Below are 24119 nucleotides of genomic sequence, written 5' to 3'. Positions count from 1 at the left end.
AAGGATTGGAAGGTAAAGTTGAAGAAGCAGAGTAACAGAGATGGAAAAACGGGAGTGAAAAGATAAAACAAAGTGGAAGGTCGGTAAAGGAGTTCTAACATCTGAATAACAGTAAGAGAAACCAAAAAAAAAAAAAAAAAAAAAACAAAGGGAGGCAATTATCAATGAAGTCATTAAATTCCCCAGGACTAAGAAAATATGATTTTGATTGAAAGGGTTCAGCGTGCCAAGCACAGAGGATGGAAACACCCTCTTCAAGGCATGTCATCATGGACCACTGGAAGAAAATAAGGTTCTAAGAGTTACAAGAGAGAAAGAAAGTGGTCACATACAAATGGCTGCTAGACCACAGACCAATGCCTTCAAAATTTCAAGTAAAAATGTTATCTAAATACAGGCTGTTAAAACTATCAATGATGGGAGAAGAGAATAAAGACATTTTCAGACATTTCAGATCTCAAAAGTTTTACCTCCTACACATGTTACTGGGAATCTATTCAAGGATGCATGCCACCAAAAAGAGGGAATAAGTCAAAATAGGAATACACAGGACACAGAAAATAGGAAATTTAACATAAGAGGCAAAGGGAATCACCAGGGTGGTGGTATGCGAAAGTCAATGGAACTACAGAGATCTTGCTCATGGCTGAGACCATGAAGGTATTATGTTTCTAACACAAATGGCTTAAACACAAGCTGCATGACTCTTAGATTATCTGAGCAAGAGCACTGTTTCCCAAATTGAAATACAGAAATTAAAAATCTGCCTGAATTCAAATGATTCTATATAGTCTTATATACTTCTATATGCAAGTCTACATGAAGTTGGTAACAGCAGTGGCCTTGGCTGGGTGACATGGCTCACACCTATAATCCTAGCATTTTTGGAGGCCAAGGCAGGTGGACTGCTTGAGCTCAGGAGTTTGAGACCAGCCTGGCCAACATAGTGAGACCCTGTCTCTATTTTTAAAAATAAAACAAAAACTAAACAGTAGTGGCCTTTAGGGCAAGTGGGTTGTGGGCCCCTAGCAAAGAGATGAGGAGAATGACTTTTCACCATTCACCCTTTTATTTTTTTTGACTTGTGTCAAAAAAACAAGTAGTACTTGTTCAACAATGAATATATTTCCTAATTCAAAAAAGAATGGAATGAAAAATATCTGATCACCATACTTAACAAGAATGTTTTATGAAAATTAAACATATAAAACTAGATTCCATATACATATTGTGCTATACTATAAATATAAATGTATTATATTTAAATATTTTTATATAAATGTTATATTTATATTTATTTATATATATTTATAATGTTATCTAACACTATAAATGTGTTAAAGAGGTTATGATAGAAAATGTTTCTTACTGAAGGTTGCAAAGAACTTTGAAAACAATAAACCAAGTACTCTGGTAGAGACCTGCTTTCCTACAATACTGAGCATCCACTAGGTCCTGGGCAATCCCAGATCTGAGATGTTTGTGCCCTTGTATGTGGAGGTGCACATGGAACCAAACATCCCCACCTGGTGCTGGAATTCCAGGTGCAGTGTCCATTCATGTCTGTTCTAGGCCCACCTCTGTAAACAGTGTTAGGGAGGGCCTCTGGCTATGTGTGAGAAGGTCACTACAGGGAAACTTCGAAAAAAAATAAAGATGACAAAACATCACTGTTACAATTTTAAGGAATATTATTCTAAAACAAAAAATATTATTAATAAAATCATAGGTTTATTCCAATATTTTAAAATATTTTCTGTAACATTCCACTCAGAAGGTAGATAACCACAAAGCTCTTCCCTAAGGAAGGGTGCAAATGGAATGTAAGATATTACTGTACTCTGTAGAATACAAACTGTGAAGACAAGGAAATTCAATTATTCAATTTTTTCTTCCTACACCATTTCTGCTGGAGAACTGCTCACTCAACATCCCAGAAGCTATCTTGTTGAGATTTGCTACCACGATATAGGAGTGATGAACCTTCACTCTCAGCACAATGAATGTGACACTGCCTACATCCATCCTGTGTGAGAGTTAAAAGGACAACCCCCCTGCAGCACACGCCAACCAATCTATCAGAGCAATCATGCACATGACTTCTGCCAAAATCCTCCAACTTAATTTTTAAATAGCTAAAATATGATCAAGGTCATATGGGTACTGCACTTGGAACTACAAACATCCTCTGTTCACAAATGTTCACTGTTATAGCAACAGCACTTTGGGACAATCAAGGGCACAATCACATTTTTAAAAATCAAGAGCAAAAAGTAAACACAAAAGGGCATTTGCATGAGGCAGAGAATCCTGTTTCTTGGCAGTAGACAGAAAACTGGCTAAACAAATAGGCTCACAGATACGTACAATCTACAATTTGATTCTGAGTATTAGTCTTGAAGACATAGCTATACACATCCCAACATACAGCCTACTATTTTACATTAGTAGTTTCTTATATAACAGTTGGAAGAAAAACGTATCAAAAACCAACCTAAATCATATTAACCACTTTAATAAACCCCTTTATACTTTCTTTTTTTCAACCACTTTACTCCAGGTTTGGTTAGTATAATTACAAGACTGTCTAGCCTAATAGTCTAGAGAAAATTCTCCGGTTCCAAGATGATGCCTTGCTATGTAGCCATTAATTATTAAGCTCCTAGTAAACCCTGAATTAGATATAGAAATTTGCAAAACAATATTTCCAAGAATGTGAAAAACAGAGGAAATTTAAGGCAGATGGTAACTCTAAGAAGAGTCACACAAGTATTAAATTGGCACGCTGGAAATGGCTCATAGCAAAATCTAATTTTCTATCAGATGAGGGGGCCGGACACAGTGGCTCATGCCTGTAATCCCAGCACTTTAAGAGGCTGAGGTGGAAGGATCACTTGAGTCCAGGAATTTGAGATCAGCCTGGGTAACATAGCAAAATCCCATCTCTACAAAAAAACAAAACAAAACAAAACAAAACATTGGCTGGTGTGGTAGTGTGTGCCTGTAGTCCCAGCTACTTGGGAGGCTGAGGTGGGAGGATCACTTGAGCTCAGGAGGCAGAAGTTGCAGTCAGCCGAGATGGCGCCACGGCACTCCAACCTGGGTGACAGAGATCCCATTTCAAAAAAAAAAAAAAGGAACAGATTGGGGCTGCATGGTTAGACTACACTGAGGAAATGTTCCTCTTATGGATTCACAAAAGAAAAATGACTTTTAGTGCCATGTGCCTTGCAATTATCTATAGCAAAACAGTCTAGCTCCCTCAACCCCACTGTGTGTCCGGGAAAAGATAGTGAAAACATTTCCTGGAGAGGTGAAGACTACAAGGAAGCTACCAGCTCACTGTGCACAGGTGAGAAAATGTCATGGTAAGGGAGCACCACGTGTTGATTTTAATAGCTTTTTCTAACTGGAGGAATCTGTCACATGCCATAGAAAAATTGCTCCCTGCCTTCTGAAAAAAAAAATGTCATACAGAAAAATCAGCTTCATAAAAGAAAGTATACATCCAAAGTAGGCAAAAACTATGGTTTATGCTTTCAAAATATGCAAAATAATTTCACTATAAAATACCTTGATTTGCATGTGACTTAGTACTTATTTCATATTAACCAGATTCAGTTGCTTTGATAAATCTGTTTTAGAATATCTATTTTTAAGCCAAAAGATAAACCTTACATTTGTGCATCCATATGTAAAGCAATCCTGCTTGGCGTTATGCAGCCAAGCTACTAAAAGATTAATAACATAATTTTAAATGCTCCAGTTACAGACTAACAAATAATATATTTCCTCAAATTTTCTGGGCTACACTACTGACTTGTATTAATGCAATCTGAATTTTCAGATAGAAGTACTACTCAATGGTTGGTTGTTACAACTTAGAAGCAATAGGGTTGGGAAGACCTTCAAAATATTGGCCATTAAATCGTAAGTAAAATTATTCTTAGAGCTGGATTATCGTAAATGGAGTGCCCTAACTTTTCTTATTTCATACTCTGCAAATTGACTCTAACATTCATAATCATGCCCTTTTATGTGCTTTAAGTGGACATACTGACTTTGCGGTCTATACTTTGTAAGAGAGCAGGTAACTCTAGCACAGAAGAAACTATGTAATGCGGAACTGGGGAGGACTTCAGTGGCACTATTCCATTTTTATTGATCCAGACTGTTGCTTTCAATCCTGCATTGAGGCCTCCTTGGATGTCGGTTTCTAATGTGTCACCGACCATCACACAGTCCCCAGGTTGTACTCCAAGAAGATTGCAGCAGTAATAAAATATGGACGGTGCTGGTTTCTCCTCTCTCTGCTCTCCACCTACAACAACAGCATCAAAATAGGACTGACAGGCACAAGCCTCAATCTTCTCCCTCTGGGTCTGTCTGTCCCCATTCGTTAAGAGAAGTAGGCGGACCTCCTTTCGAAGTTCAGTAAGCATGGCTTTGACATCTTCTGCTAGTGTCATATGCTGTAAACGTGTAGATTTCCAAAGGAAATAACATTCTTCAGCCAATTTTCTATTGGCTGCACCACCTTTTGTTTCCTGGATTGCTTCTTCCCAATGTGAAGTCCTTAAATCAGTAATGCATATATTGTAAGGATGAAAACATTCCTTGCTGAGTTTAACTTGAACTTTATCACAGATGATTTCAGCCTCTTCTTTATAATGGTATTTTGATTGTAAGAGTTTTATCACCTAAATAATGGAAAATAACTCCATTAACACATTGCATGTCTTTAATAGTCATGCCCTAGGAAGCTGTGATCGTACAAGTGGCTGAGAGATTCCAACTCCACTCCTCTGCTTTAAAGCAGCTATTTCAGGTGGGAATTGGCCTTATTTTTAGAGACAACAAAGTGAGGCTCTCCCAACCTCTCTAGAACTCACTCATTTTTTAAAACCAACTTCTTCATATATAGCTAATAACAATCCTTTGTTTGGTAGTTTAGAGTCCAACATCTTTCATTCTGGTCACGAAGACATGAAAATAAAACTTGTGCTTATTGGGCCGGGTGTGGTGGCTCATGCCTGTAAACCCAGCACTTTGGAAGGCCCAGGTGGCAGGATCACTTGAGCCTAGGAGTTCAGGACCAGTGTCGGCAACATAGCGAGACCCCATCTCAAAAACAAAACAAAAAATCCTTGTACTTATTTTTGGTAAAACATTTAAAATTTCTGACAACCACTATTTAGACTATTATCAGAAAAAAATAACACCTAGTTCATCTAATTTTTTCTCATCTATATCCATTTCATATTTTGAAGACCTAAATTGACTATCACCTATAATGGGATTGAATTCTACACTTTTATTTTTTTTGAGACAGAGTCTCATTCTGTAGCTTAGGCTCAAGTGCAATGGCACCAGCTCATCTCACTGCAACCTCCACCTCCAGGCTCAAGGGATTCTCCTGCTTTAGCCTCCTGTGTAGCTGGGATTACAGGTGCCCGCCACGACGCCTGGTTAATTTTTGTATTTTTAGTAGAGACAGGGTTTCACCATGTTGGCCAGGCTGGTCTCGAACTCCTGACCTCAAGTGATCTGCCCGCCTCGGCCTCCAAATTACTGGGATTACAGGTGTGAGCCACTTTGTATGGCCCAATTCTGTACTTTTTTGCTTTTTGATACAGAGGCTCGCTCTGTTGCCCAGGCTGGAGTGCATTGGCACAATCTCACCTCTGCCTCCTGGGTTCAAGTGATTCTCCTTCAAGATCTCCAGCTGCTCACAGCAGTAACCTGCTCATTAAGCTGCTCTAACCTGTGCTGGACTCCTTCCCCTTCTTGTCTCCTTGACCCCTTAACGTGTATCCTGGGATCACCTCATAAACTGCCTCTCGAATAGCTGGGACTATAGGTGCCCGCCACCATGCCTGGCTAATTTTTGTATTTTTAGTAGAGGCGGGGTTTCACCATGTTGGCCAGGCTAGCCTTGAATTCTTGACCCCAAGTGATCTTCCTGCTACTGCCTGTCAAAGTGTTGGGATTACAGGCACGAGCCACTGTGCCGGGCCCCAATTCTGTACTTTTGAGTTAAATACTCCCTCTCCCGTCTTCCCAAGGCTCTTTATGTGTGCTTTTATAACACTAATCCATTTGGCCTGTCTTCTAACTTTTCCCAAAAACCCCTAATGTGGCAACCACTGTACTACATACTTACATACATTATTTCTAATCTTTTCTACAATCCTGCAAGACAGTTCCATGTTCCAAATGAGGCAGGGAAGTGCAGAACTCTTAATAACTTGCCCATCTGGGATCTGCATCCATACCTGCTTATTTCCAAAGCCCACATGCTTGCCTTTGCACTATGTCTTAAGCGCTGGAGAATGGCCTTTGTCCTTGGGGCATTATCTGCTGGGGAATATACAGCCACTACAAATGACGGGGCGGGGGGCGGGGGGCGGGGAGGGCATGCCATGACAGTTTGAACAAGCTGTGGGAATAATACGGAAGTCATTCCACAGGGTAGCTGGCATAGGAAGTCACATTGAGACCAAGGAGTAAACAAGCAGAAAAAGTGGGTATGGGAAGAGAAGAAAATCATTCCAGACAGAGGAACAGCATGAACAAAGGCCAAGAGTTCAAAATTTTGTGGAAAAAGCAAGAAGCTGAGTTGAGCCCAAATGGAGGCACGTGAGGGAGGATGCCAAGAGATGCAATTGGGGAACCTGTTTGCAGATAGTTTGTGAAGCGCCTTGAACCCCATGCTATAGCAGGTGCTGCTTAAATCCCCTTGGCACACACTATATTCACTCGCCAGTGGCTTCCCACTCAAGTGTGGGCCTCTCTGCTTGTGGGCTTTACTTGGCCACATACAGGGTATCTATACACACAGGAAGGGGCTAAAAAGTATTGCCCTGGGAGCAGCCCTCAACAAATGTAGGTTAGAAACTGGCGAATAAATATCACAGCTTCCTTGCCCCTTGGGGAGCGCAACTGAACCCTGTTCTGTGTACTGTCTCCCAGAGGTCTCCAGCTGCTCACAGCAGTAACCTGCTCATTAAGCTGCTCTAACCTGTGCTGGACTCCTTCCCCTTCTTGTCTCCCTGACCCCTTAACGTGTATCCTGGGATCACCTCATAAACTGCCTGCACTGGAAGTCCTGTGTTCAGGTGAGCACCTGAGGAAAGTCAAACAGGCTGGGCAATGCTGGCTCTTTGAAATGCACCCAGCTACAGCTAAAATATATCTGTTGTAACAGGATTAGAGAATAAGCAGTATGCTACTCACACCAAAAACTCAACTCACCTACTGAGAGAAAAACGCACGTCTTTTTCTTCCCTCAGAGTAAAAGAATCACAACAAAGGAAAAGGGTCTTTTTTTTTTTTTTTCCCCAAACAGGATCTCGCTCTGTTACGCAGGCTGGATGCAGTGCAGTAGAGGAATGATTATAGTTCACTGTGGCCTCAAACTCCTGGGCTCATCTCCCTTCAGTCCCCCGAGGAGCTAGGACTACAAGTGCACACCACCATACCTAGCTAACAAGTTTTTTTGTAGAGACGGGTCTGGCTGTATTGCCCAGGATTGTCTTTAACTCCTGGCCTCAAGCAATCCTCCTGCCTTGGCCTTCCAAAGTGCTGGGAATTACAGGTGTGAGCCACTGTGCCTGGCTGAAAGGAAAACATTTTTTGAGGTATTTGTGCTAATCAGAAAATGTATCAGAAGACTCGGCCATATCAGAAAAAAAAATTTTTTTTAAGAAAAAAGAAAAGAAAATGTAATCATTAAGAAAAATCTTATCTGCCCAAGAAAAATATAACAGCCCTAGGAATTTTAGGTAGAGGCAAAACACTGTAAAATTTTGCTTTATAAATTTCTATTAATAAAACATTTTCAATCTCCATGTTTATCTCACCATTTTTGCTAGCAACATCAATTGAAGGACTCTTAAGCTATGACTGACAGGAGCTCCAAAGTTTCAGCAACCCTACAGCAGTGCAAGGACACATGCCTCTAGGACTCCACAGAGCTTGAGCTCAAATAGGGGCTGGCTCATAACAAGTAAACAAAGAGCTCCCAATACAGACTCAATTTCCTGTTACTTCCACTGGTGCTTCATTAAGCACATTCTTGGGGCTCTGAAAAAGTAGGATTTGCTCACCTTAAAAGGGGGATGTTTGTAAAAGCATGGTATGCCACTCCCAAGTTTCAAAATCTCTTCCTATTCTATCCCTTCAATTAACTTCCTCATTTTGTCACACAGCAAGTAATTACAGGTTGGTGTGGGACAGTAAGTAGCATTTTAACAATATTAACATCTTTAGGAAAAAAGCTTATCAGCATTCATTTATTAGTTCAAACAGAAATTAACACCCACCCTGAATTAGTATGCGTTATTACAAACTCTTCTAACACCTGCACTGAAAATGGGAGTATTGATTGAACTGGAGGTGAAGGAAAAAGTTCTCTAACTTGCAGGTGTGAGGATACTTTGTGTGTGACTGGTAAGGCAGGGCTGAAAAAGATTTTGGTATGAAGAGCCCTCCAGGTGCTCGCTGGCCTGAAGAAAGGGGCCCTGCTCTGATAGATGGGCTATCAGTTAGTAGACTAATATGAACTCAAACTTCACTTACTTCAAAACTCTATCTTAAGGCTCTGAACATATACAAAAAAGGAAACTCTATTCTTCTACTGTCTGCTCCCTAGATCCAGAACTAACGTTAGTATCATCAATACTTTAGTTAACTGATTTTAAAAGACTTTTTGAGGGCTTAGTTTGGGAACTATCTAATACTTTACAACACTTTAAGAAAAGTGTATTCTGAATACTAATCATTTGGATACGAAGTGTATGGCAGGTGCACCTGACAGCACTAACTTACGCACAACCTTAGAATGACTCTGTGGTCTATGAGGAATGTGTATTTGGGTTCCAAGATAAGGAGTTCAGGAGTGTCCAATCCGGAGATTCATCTCTTATTTAGGAGGAAGATCTGGACCATGGCCCATCCCATCCTGTGGAACTCAGGTTGCAGAGGGGATAGAGGCCCTTTTTTTTTTCCTTTCCATTAAACGAACGTGGCCAGGAGGAGAATGCTGCAGGGAGGGTGCTAAGTGAAAATGCTATATAAACTGCATTCTTTTTACAAGCGGCTGCAGTTCTGTCCAGCCCACTGCCAATGGACCATCTTGTATATAAGTTCCCGCAAAAACCCGTTCTCATTTGCTGGCTTCGAGTCTCAACTTCAGCCTCTTGAACATGGTGCTATCCCTACTGAAATCAACAGGGATCCAGCACGACAGAAGGGGATGAATCCCAAATAAAACTATTCATACTTTAAAAACACACTCACAAAATGAGACCTGCACTCAGCCTAGCAATTCAAGCAGCCCTTCTGTTATTTCTATTTCAAGTCTGTGCTCAAACATCACCTATTCGATGAGGCCAAATCTGACCAGTCTATTTAAAATGTTGATTTGTTACCCTCTCTGCTTTTTCTACCATACCTGTAAATATTTATTATGTTCATTGCCATGCCCACTAAGAAGTAAATTCACAAATGCAAAAATCTCTTCTGCTTTGTTCACTGAGAAACTCCAGGTTTCTTTAGAAAAGTTCCTGAGTAATTACCATGAAAAAACAGGTCTAAAAAGGGAGGAAAAAAATAACTTACCTAGGTGATTAAAAAAATTAAAGTTCATACATACAGTCAGTATCTGACCTCTTGTCCCCAAGCCCAAGGCAATAAATAGCTGGACCTTTCCCTCTTCCTCCATTCATAAATTATTTTCAATGATTTATGAAAGCTGGCATGTTACTTTTGAACAGGTCAACATCTATGAATGTTATTGTTTCCTTACGTGATAAAGTATTCCCTGTATAGCCAAGAGCACACAGTTCGATTCTGCTCATTTATTAGGCTAATTTCTTATCCTGCTAATTTATTATTACAGGCTAATTACAAAGGAGGCAGTAATAGAACCATGTCTCGAAGTAAAAATTTGTATCCATCCATCCAGCATTTATTCAACATTTGCCATGTGTCAAACGAGGAGAATTAAGACAGTTTGTTCCCTCCCAAGCTCACTATTTAGTTGTAGGCACCTGACTTTCAAAATTAATTGTAATATCCTTTGACAGATGCATTAAGAAATATCTGAACAAAATAGAGCACTAGTATAAGTGAGGGTGTAAAGACCAGGGAGACATACGATTTAGTCTTTGTTTTAAAAATATTGCTGTGGCAAGAATGTGGAGGACACACTGGATGTGGTAAACCTGGAGACAAGCCCACAGCAACAGTCTAGGTGAGAGATGAGTTCAGCTGTAACTGAGACATGCACGGGGAATGTGCAGTGGTGGACAGGCAGCACACGAGGGTGGAAGGTGCTGTAATTCGCTGAGTGGACACTGCACCCATGGGCTTCCCAAGCATTACAGGGTTATTGAGGACTAATATAATTCACATTTTATGAAGATATAAGGCTCCGACTGGTTAATTCCTTGAGGCACTTTCAGCTAGGTTTTCGGAGAGCTGTGATTCATATTCAAATGTCTGATTTTTAAAGCCCAAACTCTGGAACTACAGCAAGAATTGGCCTAAAGCAGTAATTTAATTGGAATGCACAGGGCTCAGCTTACCAATAACACACAGGTAAATATGCAACGTCCGCAGCCAGAGATACTGGAGGCAATATGGCACAGGGTGGTACCCCTAAGGTGGAGGCCAACGTTATATAGAAGGGACAGTTAAAAGTGGGGAATGCCTCAGTAAAGTCATGAAGACAGACTTTAAAAATGTCCACGGATTCTGGCAATTTGGGATTGCCTAGTGACCCACCAAGTCTATTCAGTCTAGTGAAGATAAAGCAACATTACCATGGATTTAGTAATAAATAGGAGGTAGAGATAAAGAGATAACGGGTATGGATTTCTCCGGGAAAACATGGCTGTCAAGAGAGACAGGTAACATCTAGAGCAGGAAGAACAGCCCAAAGGGAGGCATCCTTTTTACAGCTTTTTTAAAACTATAGGGCAAACATGAATATACGGCAGGAGTGGAATGCAGCTAAAAAGAAAACGGATGAGGTAGTGGAAGATCCAGGGACACAAAAACTGATGAAGCATGAAGAGGACGGGGAGCTCAGGTTTGGACGAATTAGCTTTTGAAAGTGGGTTTTCCACATCTGATAAATCCTTTGCTTTCCCCTTGAAGCTGAAGAAAGAGAAAGAGAAGCCGGGGTGGACTCGGGCTGGAACACGGGAAGGTCTGAAACTGCCTCCGCGCGTGTAGAGGAGCGGTGCCGCGAAGCAGCGCCTCGGGAAAGGCATGCCCTCGCAGCACGGGCTTTTGCTGTGTCACCTCAGAAAGCCACGGGGACCACCACCCCGCCACGGAGGCCAGAAGGAGTTCTGTGGGGACAATTCTCTAAAGCAGGGCTTATGTCCAGGCTCGGTACTGACAGCCGTGTCCCTTCTTGGGGCAACACTGGGGCTAAGTCTACCAAGTCTCCTCCCGGCACCCCCCACACCGACACCCTGACTGGGGGCGGGCCCAGCGCCTGGTCTCGCGGCTTTGCTGTCGCCTCCCACGCCCACGGGCACCTCCGCCACCGTGGCAGCCGTCACGGAGCCCTTCCGCGTCCCGAGCGCCGAGGCACCCGCCAGCGGCCGCCCCGGGGCTCGAGGTTGGGTGGCGAGCGGTGGCCAGGTCAGGGAAAGCAGACCCGCAGGGCCCGCGCACCTCCAGCCACCTCCGCACCCGGACGCTCCCGAGGTCTCAACCAGCAAGAGCGGCCCACGGCGCCAGGGTGGAAGTGGGGTCACGGGGAGGTGAGCGCGCAGGACGCTGCGGGGCGCACTGACCCCGCCCAGAGGAGCGCCACGGGAGGGGACGTTACCTCCAACATGCCTCTCCTGCTCGCCCCGGCAGTGTCGATGAGAGTGTTATCCAAGTCAAAGAAAACGGCCCGCACACGGCTCAGCCCCATAGCGCCGGCCGCTCGCGCGACCCGTAGCCTCGCCGCCGCCGCCTGCACATGCGCAAGGCGGGCTGCCCCGCGAAACGTGGGAGGAGCCGCGAGGTCACCAGACCCTCTCCAGGCGGCGGGGGAATTCCCGCGATCGGTTCATTCCCTGCGCCGCCGAGAAAAGTGAGATCCCGCGAGATTCCCGGGGTCCGGTCTCTCAAGAGTGCTGGAAGCGTGCGTGGGCGCGGCGGCGTGGCGCGACTTCTCAGTGGCTGTGGCTGGGGTTGGTCCGAAGCGTGGTCCTCTTCCTGGTGTCTTTCTGCTTTTTGCTTACCTCACTGGGCCCTCCGGCGCGAGGGACCGTCATCGCTGCCTCTAGGGAGGTTGTCTGCGCTGCCAGGCGCTGGGCAGCGGGCTCTCCCGGTGGCCGGACGGGCGGCGCGGAGTCGTCTGCGGGCCCGGTGTCGGCCGTGAGCGCCCGCGGTCCTAGCCTGGCTGTGCGTGCAGGTCACTGTCGGCGATCCGGGGATGGCAGAAGGTGGAGCCTGCGCCTTCCCACCTCGCGCCGTTTGCGGCCTTCACCGGGGTGGAATCCCTGTCAGCTTGGGCCCGCGCCAGCCTGTTTTTGAAAGAAAGATGTGACTTGGGTCTCTTACAACCCGTTGAGTACCTGTGCCCGAAGACGAAGGGACTGTGTAGTGGCTGCCCCATGTTTTGCCCTTCCTGATTGCTTTCCTGAAACCTTGAGTTCTCAGGTTTTTGGATGCCTTTTACTCGGTTGTTTTCAGGCTCAGCAAGAGGTTGAGGGGCGTCGACCGCTTGTTAAACCCGCGGAAGGGCTGTAGCAGCTCTTGCCTCCTAATGCTGGCAGAACGGGGATCGTGACCCTAATCTCTAATCTTTGTCTCTCTTGGGTAACTTTACTGTAATTTGGATATGTGGTCATCTTTAATGACCAGAAATTGACTGTCAGGTATTACAGAGCTACAGGCCAATTACCTGATTTTGTTTAGCCAGTTAGCTAAGTGGTTTATTTTTAAATTTATTTTTATTTTCGAGATGGAGTCTTGCTCTGTCACCCAGGCTGGAGTGCAGTGGCGTGATCTCCGCTCACTGCAACCTCTGCTTCCCGGGTTCAAGCAATTCTCCTGTTTCAGCCTCTTGAGTAGCTGGGATTACCGGCGCATGTCACCACCCCCGGCTAATTTTTGTATTTTTAGTGGAGACGGAGTTTCACCATGTTGACCAGGCTAGTCTCGAACTCCTGACCTTGTAATCCACCAGTCTTGGCCTTCCAAAGAGCTGGGATTACAGGCGTGAGCCACCGAGCCTGGCTAAGGGTGATTTTTACATTTGTAAATGGATTTTAAAAATGGATAAAAAAATCAAAATAACAGTATTTTGTTGCACATGAAAATCAGTAAATTTTAGTGCCCATAGTTGCATTAGAACACAGCACACTCATTCATTTCTGTATCGTCTGCAGCTGCTTTTGCCATACGGAAGCAGAGTAATTGCAAGTGAGATCACATGGCTGGAAATCCTAAAGTATTCATTATTTAGCTCTTTAGAGAAAAAAATTGCCACTCTCTCGCCTCGCTGGTGGAACTCCTTAACAGATCACTGATGTTCAGTAGGTTAGATTAATTGGTTTATCTTTATATTAATAGGAATTTCTTCTGCAGCATTAGACTACCTACAGTTTCTGTATTTTATGGAGCACAATCACAGTTGACATCTCATTGCTGGGGTGAAGAATAAACCCATATGCATTCTTCAAAACCATGACTCCTTTCTGTGCTTACCTCGTTGATGTATAGGGCTAGCCTATCAATTGTGGACATTTAGATTAGCAATCAGCCAAAATTATGAATGCATTAATTGGAGTTAGACTTTTAATTGCCTGAAATGTCAGAATCAATTTAACATAAAACTATAGGCACACGAAGCTGTTAGGATTGGAGCAGGTTTTTTTTTTTTTTTTTTTTTTTTTCTGACTGGCATGCAGAGTTTGTTGATTTAGGCACAAATCTAAGGTTAGATGAGACATAGCAGTCTGTATAATCCTTTTAAGGGGATGAATTGTTTGACAGATTTCTTTTTGTGGCAAGTTGTCTAATGGCATTCCATGACCTATCCAACTTTGTGTAGAGCACCCTATTCTGTTGCTGTTCATAAAAATCTGAATCTGTTGTCCCACCCGCAGCACCTATTGAAAATAAAAAACAGGAGAGGGAGGATAAAAATTGGTCTATACCGCCTCCTCCAATTGCAGAAACATCTGTACCGCCTCCTTCGGTGGTAGAAAAAAAATCCCAATACAAAGAATTTTACGCTCTGCTGTCATAGCTGGAGAGCCCTTAGGATCTTGCGCTTTTCCTCTTTCGGTAAGGCCTGATCCAAATAATCCACAGTAGGTTATTCATAAACACACTCCACAAGAATTTAAGTTTTTGAAGGAATTAAAAACTAGTGTGGTCAATAATGGAGTACAAAGCCCATGGTTCCCAGAGGAAGGAATGCTAGATGTAGAACTCTGGGAACAAGTGGGGAGAAACCTTAAACAACATCAGGCGCAAAGGCATCAGGTCCTGATGAAGTCTTTAATGTTATAGGCTTTAATTTGAGCAGCCCTGGCACAGTTACACACAGAAGATCCTAAAAAGAGGAAGGAGAAGAAAGTGTCACCTGCCTTATCACCTCCTCTTCCCTCAGCCCCAATATCACTGGGCCAAAATAACAAAGAGGAAACAGGTCTTACCTAAGCCTCCTCCCCAATAGATAGGAAAAGGGACAGAGGATACGCTACAGCTATCAGTCCCTGTCCAGGCTCTACTATAACCAGCACGGACCTAGGGGGACTGAACAAAAGAGGGGAACACGGGAATGAAAGACAAGAGATAAAAGTATATTTGGAAGAAGGGGTCAGAGGGCACCTTGCCTCCAGTGGACAAGGGGCCTGAGCTTTACATAGCCCTCCGTATTAGTCAAAAGAGATAGCGAGAAAGGGCTTGGTTGTCAGGTAATAGCCATTTGGTTCATAGCAGGATTGCGAGACTGCATCCTTTGGACAATAGGCACTAGATTTCTCAATAGATAACTTCAAGGAGCCTGGCACCAGGAGGTGATGTCCTTCAGCAAACCTTTTGGTGGCAGGGCAGTGTGAATTTGCCCACATCCTGCATTCATGATGAACAGTTTGCTGTTTGATCATATAGCCTCCAGAGGAATGCTGAGTTGGTCGTGTCCCATGGGTCTTCAGCTCCTTGCAACTTTGCTACTTGAATAATGGCTAGATGCAGTAAAACCTGACAGCTTTATTATTTTATTATTAACTGTTTTTTTGAGATGGATTTTCGCTCTTGTCGCCCAGGCTGGAGGGCAATGGCGTGATCTCAGCTCACTGCAACCTCCACCTCCTGGGTTCAGACAATTCTCCTGCCTCAACCTCCCAAGTAGCTGGGACTACAGACATGCACCACTATGCCTGGCTAATTTTGTATTTTTAATAGAGACGGGGTTTCACTCTATTGGCCAGGCTGGTCTCAAACTCCTGACCTCAGGTGATCCACCCACCTCCGCCTCCCAAAGTTCTGGGATTACGGGCGTGAGCTTCTGTGCCTGGCCGACATCTTGATTGATTGATCGATTGATTGAGACAGAGTCTCACTCTGTTGCCCAGACTGGAGTGCAGTGGCGTGATCTTGGTTCCCAGCTTCAAGCGATTCTCCTGCCCCGGTCTCTAGTAGCTGGGATTAAAGGTACATGCCACCATGCCTGGCTAATTTTCATATTTTTAGTAGAGATGGGGTTTCGCCATGTTGGCCAGGCTGGTCTTGAACCCCTGACCTCAGTTGATCTGCCTGCCTTGGCCTCCCAAAGTGTTGGGATTACGGGCGTGAGCCACTGCACCCAGCCAGCTTTATTTTTTAAATTAATATTATTTGAGACAGGATCTTGTTCTGTTGCCCAGGCTGGAGGGCAGTGGCTCAATCTCAGCTCACTGCAACCTCTGTCTCCTGGGCTCAAGTGGTCCTCCCACCAGCATGTGGCAGCACACTTGGCTAATTTTTTTTTTTTTTTTTTGAGACGGAGTCTCGCGCTGTCGCCCAGGCTGGAGTACAGTGGCCGGATCTCAGCTCACTGCAAGCTCCGCCTCCCGGGTTTGCACCATTCTCCTGCCTCAGCCTCCCGAGTAGCTGGGACTACAGGCGCCCGCCACCTCGCCCGGCTTTTTTTTTTGTATTTTTTAGTAGAGACGGGGTTTCACTGGGTTAGCCAGGATGGTCTCGATCTCCTGACCTCATGATCCGCCCGTCTCGGCCTCCCAAAGTGCTGGGATTACATTTTTTTTTTTTTTAATTTACAAAGAAAAAAGGTTTAATTGGCTCATGGTTCTTTGACCTATACAGGCTTCTGCTTTTGGGGAGGCCTCAGGAAACTTATTGCAATCATGGTGGAAGGTGAAGGGAAAGCAAGCACGTCTTCATATGGCCGGCAGGAGAGAGGAGGAGGGGAGGTGCTACACACTTTCAAACAACCAGATCTTATGAGAACTCTATCTTGAGAACATCAAGGGGGATGTCTGCCCCCATGATTCAATCATCTCCCACCAGGCCCCTCCTCCAACACTGGAGATTACAATTCGACATGAAATTTGAGTGGGGACACAGAGCCAAACCATATCAACTAGGAAACATAACACTAACTGTTGTAACACACTGCAAATTTTAGTTGGCTGGGCAGTGAAATACAAGTTCACTTCTCATTTATATAAAGTGCGATGTGGGTTGGTCCTGGGTTGGTGGTGTCATTTCTCCATGGGGTGATGCAGGGCCCAGGGTTTTTCTTGTCATAGCTTTACCATCTCCTAGAGCCTGGGAATCCTCTTCCTCCCGGGCACTGGAAACCTGGAGAGATCATTGGGGAAGCACACGTGATTTTGAAAAACCCTGGCTTGGACATGACCACCTCTCCTCTGCTTGTAGCCTATGGTTTGGCCATAACAAAGGCAAGGGTGGCTGAGAGATGTCATTTGTGGCTGGACAGCTGTTCCCAGCAGCCCCTCTATCTTCTGGAAGGTGAGGCATGAATTTTTTGTTGGATCACTTGTGAATCTGTCACACCAATGAGTGCTGTAAAATTCGGAGTGGGATTTTACATAGAGAAAGCTAGAAAAACAACTGTGTGTTCAAGAGGCCAAGGCATCAGGGTTGAGCACAAACATAATTTGAATGCAGATTTGTGTCTGCTAGTTAATCTCACTTTACAGTTCCCCCAGTGTCATGGGTTATCCGGAAGGTTATTTCATGTACCGCCTTTGTGTGGAAGCACATTTCCATAGATAGCAGATAAAGATCTCTTAACCTTGTATTTTTCCTCATATCATTATAAATAGCTTATGCAATGCCATTTCAGTGAGGCTGACAGCTTCTACAATGAGGTCTGGATGCAGCAGCATATCTTCTTGTTATATATAAAAAAGAGTGACAGCATTCATCGTTTACGGTGACATCAATGAAGTCTGCTTGTAGACTTTGCTGAAGTTGCCTATCAGCTTAAGGAGATTTTGGGCTGAGACGATGGGATTTTCTAAATACACAATCATGTCATCTGCAAACAGGGACAATTTGACTTCCTCTTTTCCTGATTGAATACCCTTTATTTCTTTCTCTTGCCCGATTGCCCTGGCCAGAACTTCCAACACTATGTTGAATAGGAGTGGTGAGAGAGGGCATCCTTGTCTTGTGCTGGTTTTCAAAGGGAATGTTTCCAGTTTTTGCCCATTCAGTATATTGGCTGTGGGTTTGTATAAAATAATAAGAACATCATAAATAGCTCTTATTATTTTGAGATACGTTCCATGAATCCCTAGTTTTTTTAGTGTTTTTAGCATGAAGGACTGTTGAATTTTGTTGAAGGTCTTTTCTGCATCTATTGAGATTATCATGTGTTTTTTGTCGTTGTTTCTGTTTATGTGATGGATTGCGTTTATTGATTTGCGATTGTTCAACCAGCCTTGCATCCCAGGGATGAAGCCAACTTGATTGTGGTGGATAAGCTTTTTGATATGCTGGCGGATTCAGTTTGCCAGTATTTTACAGTGAGGATTTTTGCATTGATGTTCATCAGGGGTATTGTTCTAAAATTCTCTTTTTTTATTGTGTTTCTGCCAGGCTTTGGTATCAGGATTATGCTGGCCTCATAAAATGAGTTAGGGAGGATTCCCTCTTTTTCTATTGATTGGAATAGTTTCAGAAGGAATGGTAACAGCTCCTCTTTTTACCTCTGGTAGAATTTGGCTGTAAATCCATCTGATCCTGGACTTTTTTTGGTTGGTAGGCCATTATTTATTGCCTCAATTTCAGAGCCTGTTATTGGTCTATTCAGGGATTCAACTTCTTCCTGGTTTAGTCTTTGGAGGGTGTATGTGTCCAGGAATTTATCCATTTCTTGTAGATTTTCTAGTTTATTTGCATAGAGGTGCTTATAGCATTCTCTGATGGTAGTTTGTATTTCTGTGGGATCGGTGGTGATATCCCCTTTATCATTTTTTATTGCATCTATTTGATTCTTCTCTTATTAGTCTTGCTAGTGGTCTATCAATTTTGTTGATCTTTTCAAAAAACCAGCTCCTGGATTCATTGATTTTTTTGAAGTTTTTTTTGTGTCTCTGTCTCCTTCAGTTTTGCTCTGATCTTGGTTATTTCTTGCCTTCTTTTTTTGTAGACAGGAGGTCTCCCTATATTGCCCAGGCTAAACTCACAGGCTCAAACAATCCTCTTGCCTCAGCCTCCCAAAGTGCTTGGATTACAGGCATTAGCCACCACACCCTGCCTGACAGCTTTAATTCCTTCTAAATTAAATGTCTGGAAACTTTAGAATGTTACAGTTAATATTTGTGGATGAATGATTCTTCCTGTAGCATTTTAAGGAGGTGAGATGTACAGACTCATTCCAAATGGAGCTCAGTTTGCTAAGTACAGTACTTAAACTGCCATTTTGATAGATTAACACTAGTAGTTAGAGGACAGCTTCAAATTTGCAGGAAACAAAGTCCAAATAGAAGATTTGTAAGTCACTGTTTTCAATGGCTCATGCCTATAACCTCAGCACTTTGGGAGGCTGAGGCAGTCGGATTGCTTTAGGCTAGCAGTTTGAGACCAGGCTGGGCAACATGGTGAGACCCCATATCTACAAAAAATTTGAAAATTAGCTGAGTGTAGTGGTGTGTGCCTGTGGTCCCATCTGCTCGGGAGGCTGAGGTGGGAGAATAGCTTGAGCTGAGGAGGTTGAGGCTACAGTGAGCTGTGGTCCTGCCTCTGCACTTTAGCCTCGGCGACAATGAGACCCTGCCTAAAAAAAAAAAAAGAAAAAAAAGAAAAAAGAAAAAAGAAAAAAGATTTGTGACTGTGAGACTTAATCTAGGAAGGAATGGAAATGAAACTGTAGTGATGTTTCTCCTGCATTCTTCCGTCTGCAGAATGGCACCATTGTCGTGCAGATGCTGATGCCCAGCATTGAGCCTGTCTCCTACCTTAGGGGAAGTTCCCTGGCCCTTCCCACCTACCTCTCCTGTGCAAGTTTATTACAACTGAACGGCCTCAAGAGCAAGTGTGCCTTCTGGTTTAAAGTTTTCTCAGATTAGGGCATTGCCAGGTTGATAGGGATGAAACAGAAGCAACCAGAAGAGAATCTTAGGCTCCCACATCTACCCAGCTACCACCAGCCCTTTCTCTTGTTCGCTGGATCCCATCCTCACTGAGGGACATCTTTCAGCAATTCTTTCCTCCTTGGTTTTGCATCTTCAAAGTTCTCCCACCCTTTGAATCCACTCCACTTAGCATTTCACCGACACCGCTCCACTGAAACTACTCTTGTCAGGCCACCAATGACCTTCACCTTGCTCTTCAATTGCCATTTCCTGGCCTATTCTTATTTGTCCTATCAGTAGCATTTGAACTAGCCAGTCACTGCTTTCTCCTAGATAAACTGTTTTTTTTCTCTTTCTGTTTTTCTTTTTGAGACGGAGCCTCACTCTGTTGCCTGTTGCCCAGACTGCAATGCGGTGGTCCAATCCTGGCTCACTGCAACCTCTGCCTCCTGGGTCCAAGCGATTTTCCTGCCTCAGCCTCCTGAGAAGCTGGGGTTACAGGCGAGTGCCACCATGCCCAGCTAATTTTTGTATTTTTAGTAGAGACGGGGTTTCACTATGTTTCCTAGGCTGGTCTCGAACTCCTGACCTCTAGTGATCCACCCACCTTGGCCTCTCAAAGTGCTGGGATTACAGGCATGAGCCACTGTGCCCAGCTGATAAACTTTCTTTACTTGGCTTTTGGGACATCACACTTCCTTCATTTTCTCCCCGGCTCACTGACTACTCTTCATAGTCTCTTTTCTGGTTCCTCCCATTTCCCTGACTTTCTGATATAGGAGTTCCCTCAGGGCTGCTTAATTATACTCACTCCTTTGGGGATCTCATTCACTTTTATGACTTTAAATACCATCTGTATGTATATGCTGATGACTCAAAATTATATCTTCCCTGGATTCTTAACACTTAGCTTGGCCAGAGGATAGAAAAGTAAATACAGCCAATTAGTCCCGGAAAGGTGGTCAGTCATACTCACATTTTAAGAAATGCAAATCCAAACTATAAGAAGATACCACCTACATATATGAGATAAGCAAAAGTTTAATGTTTGACAGTCAGAGCTGGTGACCAGGTAGGAAAACAGGCCATTGTGTACTGGTGGAGGGAATATAAATTGGTGCAGCCTCCTTTGAGAATAATTTGGCATAATCTATCCCTTGAACAATCATTCCCACTGCTAGAAATTTACCCTTGGAAATACTTTCACAACTTTTACAGGATACAGATACTAGAGCATTTCCTGCAGCACTGTAAATTCAAAAGGGTGGAAATGGAAACCACCCTTGGGTGCTCCAGGGACCACAAAATAAAATTTGGTGTATCTGCAAGATGGAATACTATGAGACTTAAAAATGTAAACAGAGGAGTTTCTTTTGCATGTTATGGATCATGAGATTCACAATGATTTATAGAAGCTGCTGACCAAAGTTTTCTTGGGGCAGTTTCCCTAGAAGTAGGATAAAAAAAGACTTCCTTTCATGCCCCTCCTTTTCTGTCCCCTTATTACTTAAGAGTGAGTGCAGGAGGATAAAATGTGGAGGCCCCTGCTTCCTTAATTACTGGTCTAGTCACAGCCATTCTTGAGGCCCACTTTCTCCATGAAGTATTTTTTATATCCTATGATCCCAAGCACTTTATTTCTTTAGTTCTCAACAGTATCCCCAAATTACCAGCCTGCATCTATCATCCTGCATTTATTGCAGGTTTTTTTCTTTTCTTTTAGATGGTGTCTGGCTCTGTTGCCCGAGCTGAAGTGTGTTGGCGCCATCTTGGTTCACTGCAACTTCCACCTCCCAGTCACAAGTGATTCTTCTGCCTCAGCCTCAAGGTTAGTTGAGATTACAAGCACCCACCACCACACCTGGCTAATTTTTGTATTTTTAGTAGAGATGGGGTTTCACCATGTAGGCCAGGGTGGTCTCAACTCCTGATCTCAAGTTATCCGCCTGCCTTGGCCTCCCAAAGTGCTAGTATTACAGGCATGAACCACTGCACCTGGCCCATTTATTGCAAGTTTTTGAGAGCACTACTATATTTATTGTTCTTCCACAGCATAGATCTGTGCCAAATACAGAATAAGTTTCCAGGTATTTGTTGAAGTCAGAAGTGAAAATAAGAAGACACCAATTGAATAATAACTAAACAAGAACACATTCAAGTTAATACCAGCTGACAAACAAGGTCGTCAAAGTATTATCAGAATACCTAATAACTGCTACCTGGGCTTTATATACTTGGCCACAGTTTCCATTATTCAGAATTGCAGAATCCTGCCTTCCCTATACTCCAAAATATGTGAATAAATCATGCAGTGGACAATGGCAGAAGTATAAGAAAGTATATGTCTTTCCCATACTGAAACTGCTATTTGTCATATTCTTTTTTTTTCTCTCTCTCTCTCACCCAGGCTGGAGTGCAGTGGCATAATGGCACCTCACTGAGAACCTCCACCTCCAGAGTTCAAGTGATTCTGGTACCTCAGCCTCCCAAATAGCTGGGACTACAGGTGTGTGTCACCTTGCTCCACTCATTTTTGTATTTTTAGTAGAGATGGTATTTTACCATGTTAGCTTGGCTGGTCTCGAACTCCTGACCTCAGGTGATCCACCCACCTCAACCTTCCAAAGTGCTAGGTTTACAGGCATGAGCCTGAGTTTCTTATATACTTTGGATGTTAACCTCTTATCAGATATGTGGTTTACAAATATTTTCTCCCATTCCTTTGGTTGTGTCTTCACTCTGTTGATTTTTTTTTTCTTTCTTTCCTGTGCAGAAGCTATTTAGTTTGATGTAATTCCATTTATATATTTTTGTAACCTGTGCTTTTGGAGTCATATCCAAAAAATCCTTGCCAATATCATGGAGCATTTCCCCTAAGTTTTCTTTTAGTAGTTTTTTAGTTTCAGGTCTTACATTTAAGTTTGCAATACATTTTGAGTTGATGTTTGGATATGGTGTGAGACAAAGTTCTGATTTCATTCTACCGTATGTAGTTATTCAGTTTTCTCAGCAACATGTATTGAAGAGACTGCCCTTTCCCTGTTGTGTATTCTTGGCACTTTTGTCAAAAATCAATTGACCATAAATGTATTGGTTTAGTTCTGGGCTCTATTTTGTTCCGCTGGTATGTCTGATTTCATGTGTCAACCTCAAAAATCTGAGACAGGTCTCAGTGAATTCAGAAAGTTTATTTTGCAAAGGTTGAAAATGTGCGCCTGTGATACAGCCTCAGGAGGTCCTGATGACATGTGCCCAAGGTGGTGGGGGCATAGCTGGTTTTTTTTTTTTTTTTTTGAGACAGAGTCTCACTCTGTTGCCTAGGCTGGAGTGCAGTGGTGCAATCTTGGTTCACCACAACCTCTGCCTCCCAGGTTCAAGCAGTTCTCTGCCTCAGCCTCCCAAGTAGCTTGGATTACAGGCTCCCGCCACTTGCCCGGCTAATTTTTGTAACTTTAGTAGAGACAGGGTTTCACTATCTTTACCAGGCTGATCTTGAACTCCTGACCTTGTGATCCACCTGCCTCAACCTCCCAAAGTCTGGGATTACAGGCATAAGCCACCACACCTGGCCAGTTTTATACATTTTAGGGAGACATAAGACATTAATCAATATACGTAAGACATACATTGATTGATTCCATCAGGAAAGGTGGGACCACTCAAGCACAGAGGGTGCTTTCAGGTCACAGGTAGGTGAGAGACAAATGGTTGCATTTTTTTTGAGTTTCTGATTAGCCTTTCCAAAGGAGGCAATCAGATATGCATTTATCTCAGTGAGCAGAGGGATGACTTTGAATCAAATGGGAGGCAAGCTTGCCCTAAACAGTTTTCAGCTTGCCTTTTCCCTTTAGTTTAGTGATTTTTGGGTCTCTAAGATTTATTTTCCTTTCACATTTCCCCCCTTTTCTTTTTTTAAAATATTTTGGAGAAAGCATTTTAGAATAAAGTGAGTCTCTGGTCTCAGGTTTTCTCTGATCATTCATGAGTAGGATGGTTTACTCCTAGATGTGCAGGTCCTGAGTTAAGAAAACTCATTTTTAGCAGGTTGAGAATTCTCATGTTCTATGAAGAGAAAACCGGGAGAAAAAGGGAGAAAAACAACAACAAACAAAAGAACAATCCTGGAAAATCAATATAGACCACATTACTCTGAAGTCTGTACATCAGTAGGCAGGTATGAAAGTGGCTTATGTATGTAAATAGGTTGCTGTTACTTTCTTCTGACATTAAGTTGTCCAGATTCATTTTGCAGGGCTTTAAGAAATCACATCTTAGTTTTCAGTGATTTCAAATTAGGAAAAATGTGGCAAAAAAGGAAAAGAAAGAAGAAAAGTATTGAAAACATTATTTTGGAGACTAGTAACCAGGAAAAATTAGAATTCAGTTCAAACTGTTGAAAATAATAAAAATTGAAAACAAGCAAGACTAGAATCTAAGAACAGGTGTACTATAGTTTTTGAAACATAATTTTTCTCTCCTAGTTTCCCATTTTTACTAAAGACAAATCATGATAGGACCAATTTGGCTTATTATATTTGGCCAGATTAT

At 43.1% G+C, this 24119-nt stretch overlaps 1 protein-coding gene and 1 long non-coding RNA gene across 3 annotated transcripts in view; one reads left to right on the top strand and one right to left on the bottom strand.

Moving 5' to 3' along the window:
* Positions 1-1711: 1711 nt before the first annotated feature.
* On the bottom strand, positions 1712-11988 carry NANP (N-acetylneuraminic acid phosphatase). The gene is made up of 2 exons (XM_065522646.2): positions 11849-11988; positions 1712-4700 (listed from the first exon to the last, which is right to left on the bottom strand). The coding sequence occupies exons 1-2, from the start codon at positions 11936-11938 to the stop codon at positions 4044-4046; spliced, it is 747 nt and encodes a 248-aa protein (XP_065378718.1). The 5' UTR covers positions 11939-11988; the 3' UTR covers positions 1712-4043.
* Positions 11989-12009: 21 nt separating this feature from the next.
* LOC135965585 (uncharacterized) overlaps positions 12010-24119 on the top strand; it is a 28432-nt gene continuing 16322 nt past the window's right edge. The window contains exons 1-3 of one of the 2 annotated variants that reach the window (XR_010578531.1): positions 12010-12100; positions 21295-21399; positions 21979-22077. This is a non-coding gene — a long non-coding RNA (uncharacterized lncRNA). Of the gene's footprint in view, positions 12101-12121; positions 12201-21294; positions 21400-21978; positions 22078-24119 lie in introns of those variants that run through there. The other variant, XR_010578530.2, reaches the window with a different exon arrangement.

This window comes from Macaca fascicularis, chromosome 10 (assembly GCF_037993035.2).
Source record: "Macaca fascicularis isolate 582-1 chromosome 10, T2T-MFA8v1.1".
Classification (NCBI taxonomy): domain Eukaryota; kingdom Metazoa; phylum Chordata; class Mammalia; order Primates; family Cercopithecidae; genus Macaca; species Macaca fascicularis.
Note: the sequence above shows the minus strand (reverse complement) of the source record. Positions and strands in the feature narration are given on the sequence as shown.